The 6,000-nt window shown below is 47.2% G+C and overlaps 1 protein-coding gene across 1 annotated transcript in view; it reads left to right on the top strand.

The window, feature by feature from the left end:
- The first annotated feature begins 404 nt into the window (after positions 1 to 404).
- LOXL2 (lysyl oxidase like 2) overlaps positions 405 to 6,000 on the top strand; it is a 41,087-nt gene continuing 35,491 nt past the window's right edge. Inside the window, exons 1-2 of the mRNA XM_009984603.2 lie at positions 405 to 765; positions 3,370 to 3,545. Coding sequence (XP_009982905.2) covers positions 405 to 765; positions 3,370 to 3,545 — 537 coding nt within the window. The remainder of the gene's footprint in view (positions 766 to 3,369; positions 3,546 to 6,000) is intronic.

The following is a 6,000-nucleotide window of genomic DNA, read 5'->3' as shown; positions in this document are numbered from 1 at the left end:
TAGTTTGCCAGAGCCACTGAACTACTGGATTTACAGAGAACCAGGAAAATCAATTGCTAGTGCTTGTGACCTGTAGAATTTTGTGCTGGAAAAAATATTTTCCATCTAAAACTATTTAGCAAGTTGGCCTCAACTTAGAAATGGTTTTCGTGGGTTTTGTTTTCAGTTCGTTCTTCCACCCCACAAGAAATGATTTGCCTGACTTTGTTTTTTACAGGTGATGTTGTACCCAGTCTTTTCCATAGCTTTATCCCCTGCTGAAGCACGAGATATGACATCCATGAAGTCGTTACCAAGCCTTACTCAAACTTTCCTTTCCTTTCAGGACAGCCACGCGGTGCCTACCTGCGCTGACCGACAGCTGCTAGCAGAGGGTTTGGCTCTGAGAACTGGGAGCACTGAAAATGGAAAGATTCCTGGGTTTTATCCATAACCACTGTTTCATCGCGCTGTTCTTCATCTCCCTGAGCCCGCTGAGCCTTGCCCAGTACGAACACTGGCCCTACCTCCCCGGTTACCCTGAGCCACCCCCACAAGTCTACCAGCCGCCCCAAAGACCGGCAAACGTGCCCAAAATCCAGCTGCGGCTCGCAGGGCAGAAGAGGAAACACAACGAAGGCAGAGTGGAGGTGTTTTACAGCGGCGAGTGGGGCACGGTGTGCGACGACGACTTCTCCATCCACGCCGCGCACGTGGTCTGCAGGGAGCTGGGCTACGTGGAGGCAGTCTCTTGGCTACCCAGCTCCAAGTATGGCAAAGGAGAAGGTGAGGTGACCCTAGAGCAGCGGTGTCGCACTTGCTGTCTCTCCAACCCTTGATAACTCTTGACCTGTCAATCAAATTTAAGATGTAGTGATATTTCGTGTAACTGAAATAGCATCCTGGTGAAGCAGTGCCTCTTTAGATCACGATCCCGTTAGATTAAACAGTTAAATAATAGGTGTTTGCTTGTTTTGGCTGAAACAAGTTAAGGAATGGTGAGATAAAATGCTGAAGGTCCAGATCCTGGTGTGTGAACTCTGGCAGGGGATGCTTGGGAGCAGCCGGTGGTGGATAAAGATAGGAAAAGGGGAGCTGCACCCACAGGTGTAACGTATAGATGGTCCATTTTCCCTATTCACACTTCCATTGCCTTGCAGTGACTCAAATAGGGCCTCTGAACACTCCATCCTCCTGTTCTTTTTTTCCTCTGAGCTGTTTAGGCTCTGAGCAGACTGCCTACACGATGCTGTACCAATCTTTCTTCTCCCATTAGCTTCTCTAGGAACACGTGCCTCATTCTGCAGTGCAGACTCACCTATAAAACCCCAAAGGAGTGTGCACGCATCGTGTCCTGCGTAGGACTGTATATGTAATAGTCATCTTGGACGCTCTCAGGCTGTTCCTGGTGGGGAAAAGCTATTCACTCTCACCCCAAATTGTACATCCGCTCTTGCTCTTTGAAACGGCACGTGATGGGCACGTGGACAACTGCAGATTGCACCTTATTGCACCTCATTCCCAAATATGTGCTGAGCAAAGGCTTTGAAAAGCGAATGCTTAGTGTGTTATCAAAATGAACTGTTAAAATCACAATGCCTGAGAGAGAATAGCTCTGTACTAGTATATAACTCAGGAGATTTAATTGTCGTCTTTTGATATGCTGTTAATTAAACATTGACCTACGGAGAATTCTCTCTGCAAACACTGATGCCTGGCACGCTGTTGCTGTAACCCACGGACAGGTGATTTCCACTGCAGCAGGGTTGGATGTGCTGTGTGATGTTACTCAGCACCACTCGTTAGTGCTCGCACCCATAACCTCGCCTGTAAGGGCGCGCGCAGCCCGTGATGGGGACTGCAATGCAAAGCCTTGAATGTTGTCCCAAGCTTTGGATTTTGGCTCCTGGGGTAGAGCAGGAGATTCCTGAGCAAGAAAGAGGCCGTGACATTTGAAAACAAACCAGAAACTGATTGCCACATGATTTAATGGGAGTGAGTTTTTCCTACATGCCAGAATAGCGCTGGGTAAATCCTGACGCAAAGAGCCCGTGCAGGGGGGATCGTGCCTTCCTCAGGCTGTAGGGCCATATGGGACCTCCTCCTCCTCTCCTGTTTGGGGAGCATGGAGAGGGCTGGCAGATCCATTGGTGATTAACCAGCTGAACTTGTTGGGGCTGCTCAGACAGCCAAGGGAAACAGCTACAGGATCTCCCAGAGGCTTTGAAGGTCAGGCAGTCCCTTCTGTCCAAGGGATGTGTTATTCTTCTGACAAGTAAAGAATTTGGGATGCTAAAATACAGGAATTGCTTGTTGGCCCTTGCTCCCTGCAATTTAGGGTGCAAATCACAGGGAGCAGCATGTTTCCAAAGGGAAAATGGGCTCTTTGTAAAGGTAAATCTCGGAGGTGCTATTGGGTCTTTTGCTCTCAGCTGCTCCTGGGCAAACATGACCTGAAGTTTGGAGGTGGCACCTATTGATTTTTGCCTGCTCATCTTAGAAGTAGACTTCTGCAGGACATGGTTTGTTAAAATGGAATATATATGCATGTACACGTGCATGCTCGTGTGTGTATGCACATGCACGCGCTTTTTGCTGGAGGGAAAGTGGTAATTACAGTCTGGAAACTGGATCTGGCAATTGGTTTTCAAAGGGCACCCAAAATAACAGGAGGTTCCAATCAACAGTGACTTGTTAAAGCTTTTGCAAAAATCTGCTTTTAAAAAGTTAGGGCATTTAATCAAAACTTTGAGCTGTCTCTGATGAGCGATTTAATGAGGATTTGATAAATGAGAAACGATGTAAAAAGAAACCTTTAATACAGAAGGGATGATTTGGTGAGTGTGATTAGAGGGCAGGGTCCAATCAGCCAAAGCGAGGGGACCCAGTGACCCTGTGCTGGAGTGGCTGCCATCAGAGGGGTCAGTTGTCACTGTGAGCAGGATGGCAGCAGAGATCTGCTTCAGGCTGCTGGGACTTTTTTATTACTGTGCAGATAAGGGAAAGGGAAAGCTGTGGGGCAGAGCTGTTTGCAGCTCCTAAATGCTTAAAGTGGATTATTGAGGCACTGGACCAGGTTGCCCAGAGAAGCTGTGGCTGCCCCAACCCTGGAAGTGTTCAAGGCCAGGTTGGATGAGGCTTTTGAGCAACCTGGTGTAGTGGAGGGTGTCCCTGCCCATGGCAGGGGGGTTGGAACTGGATGGTCTTTGAGGTCCCTTCCAACCCAAACCAGTCTATGATCATTGATGTTCCTTAGCTGTTTTATTCAAGCTTATTTTAGCAGTGATCTCTTCCCCTGACATGGCAAGAGCACAGCAGCCTTACTCACTTTGAGTACAATCTAGGTTTACCCTCTTTGAGAGTCTCAGTTCTATTTTCTTTCCCCTTCAGGGAAAATTTGGATGGACAATGTCCACTGTAATGGCAAGGAGACCACCCTGGCAGCATGCACTTCAAATGGCTGGGGAGTAACTGACTGCAAACACACCGAAGACGTGGGAGTGGTCTGCAGTGAAAAGAGAATCCCTGGCTTCAAGTTTGACAACTCCTTGCTTAACCAAATAGAGGTAAACACACGTAAAACTGCAAGCTGCTGGTCAAGAGCCCTCTGCGGGCAGGGGTGCCCGCTGCCGCGCGTCGCAGGTTATCCCAGCGGCACGCCGTGGTTAAAGCCAACCCTTGACAGTGCTCCTGGACACTGCCTAAAGATGCAACTTTCAGATTTCAATTGCAGCTCTTCAAAGGGTTAGATGTATCATAAGAATTTGAAAGTTTTTTTAATAGCGTAAGAATAAGTAAGGAGAAAATATATTACTCCTGTTTCGCGATGAATTTTCAAAATTGAAAACGTGTTTATGATATTTCTAAAAAATGAGTTTAGAAAGACAGGATGTGTGCTGTACTCATAGACCTTACACCTGGGTGTACTTCATAGTACTAAATTCCTGACTTTTCTTTCCCCTGACGCCTTGTTTTTGGTACTGGGAGTGATTTGGAGGTGTCTGGTATAACAGGGGGGTCAGCAGGAAGGGTTGGATTTGGGGGTGAACAGGACTTACAACCATGGCTTGAGATGGGTGGATTCATAAGATATCAAGAGGTTTTTGCATGGTTTGGCTCAGCAATGACAAAGTAACCGCGATAACTCTACGGAAATATTTGCAGGAGTGGAGGGTTAGTGCTGGAAGTGATGAAAGGAATTGGAGAGAGGAAAATGTGGGCTGGTCACTGGGGGAAAGGCTCTGGATTTCGACTGGGTGAGGCTGCCAGGCTGAGGCTCTTGGGGAAATGACAGAAGCAAAAATGCTTGAATCACCTTCCAGTGGACTTGTTTGATTTCTGCAGAATAAAGAGCTGGGGAATGCTGGGCTGGAAAGAAGTCATAGCTGAGCTCTTCAAAGAAGAAAAACGTGGGTTTTTTCCTTCAGCTTTTCAGGTTGGAAAGTATGTGTGGTGACTGGGTTAACATCTCCCTTGTTTTGGATGCTCTGGCGTCCCAGTATGTGAATTCAGTGGTTGCCCTTGGTCAAAACTTATCGAAAGAACCTATGTAGTAACCACAGACAGATCTTATTTTAAGCAGACAGGGAATCCAGGATGTATCACACATCACAGCACGGTTTCCGTGGCTGAATCTTGGCTTTGTTGGTGATCTGAAACAGCAGCCACCTTTATTGCTTTAGAACAGAATTATTCTAGCAGTCACTTCATAACCACTGAGTTTAGAAAGGGTCTCGCAGCGTTTTCTTCCACCAGGTTTTTCCATCAGAGGTTGATGCAGCGTACTTGACAAAGGAAGATAAGATGCTCAGTCAGACCTTTCATTGCCCTGCTGAGGCTTCAGGAAGAACGTTGTATGGGTGAGAGGGCAGCATTCAGCGCTTTCATGGGAGGGTCCTGTGCAAGGGTGCAGATACAGGAGCTGAAATTCTCTTCCTTGCCTTGACCTTGCTTCGTTTGGCTAAGGGGGGAAAGGAGCTTTCTGGAGGGATCTCTGTCAATGGCACTGTTGTTGCTCGGGGAATGAGGCGAGATCATGGAACATCAGCGATGGCTTTGGCAGACGCTTCCCCGGAGCTACAGTGAATCCTCAAAACAGGGGCCTGGAAGAAAAGATGCTTTAGTCTAGACGGAGGTCGCTTCACTCTGGGATGCTTCAGATATTAATCATAAAAGCTTTGGAGGGCTCTGCTTTTCCATTAGCTAAGCACTGGAGTTTGACTAATGAGTTGAACACGTTGGGTAATTGAGGTCTAGCTTGTGCCGATGCTGTGTGGGTGCTTAAGCTTTGCATATAAGTAAAATGAATCATGAGTTTGAGGCAGTTCATGCAGCAGGAGCCTTGACTCATCAACAGGATCACTCAAGAGAAATAGGCTTAAGAGAAGTCGTATTCCCCATGTCCCGGCAGCTCTTGGGAGCTATGGATGGATGAAGGCATCCACTGATGTGACGAGTAACAGCGTTCACAGCAATTGCTAAGGGGCACTGGTGGGGGGAGAAGGAAGAGAGAAGAATAGCTTCATTTTTAAGTACCTGCACTAAGGTGGGAGCTGTCAGCCGGGCTGTCCCTGTGACTTTGTCCTGCTTGTAGAAAATCGCGTTGCATTTTCTGGGCAGTGGCTGATGTCACCCTCTGCACTAAGTGTCTGTGCATCTTTCTCCTGTTCCTATGGCTGCCTAAGTTTATGGACAACTCAGTACCATACTGTTGCTTCTTCTCTGCAAAACCAAGCTGTTTTGTTTTTTTTTTTTTTTCTTCTATCCCTATAAGATCACTGGCAACTGAAGGGTTCTTTTTCTGCTGATCTCGTTGCAGCAGGGTTAAGGCTAAAGGTGATGTGCTATAAATTTTTAAGATGCCATTGTGGAAGTACTTTTTGGTCACAGCTAGCTGTCAAATGTTTAAGCTCTTGCCCCCCCTCTCAGCTTTTCTCCTCTTCTTTATCTTTGCTTTATCTCGTTAGCAGCTGGCGTGACATAGTCTGAGTTGAAGCTGATGAGCAGGGTTACTCATAGGGT

This window comes from Tauraco erythrolophus, chromosome 29, assembly GCF_009769465.1.
Source record: "Tauraco erythrolophus isolate bTauEry1 chromosome 29, bTauEry1.pri, whole genome shotgun sequence".
NCBI classification, from domain to species: Eukaryota; Metazoa; Chordata; class Aves; order Musophagiformes; family Musophagidae; genus Tauraco; species Tauraco erythrolophus.
This window is presented reverse-complemented; position numbering and strand designations above follow the sequence as displayed.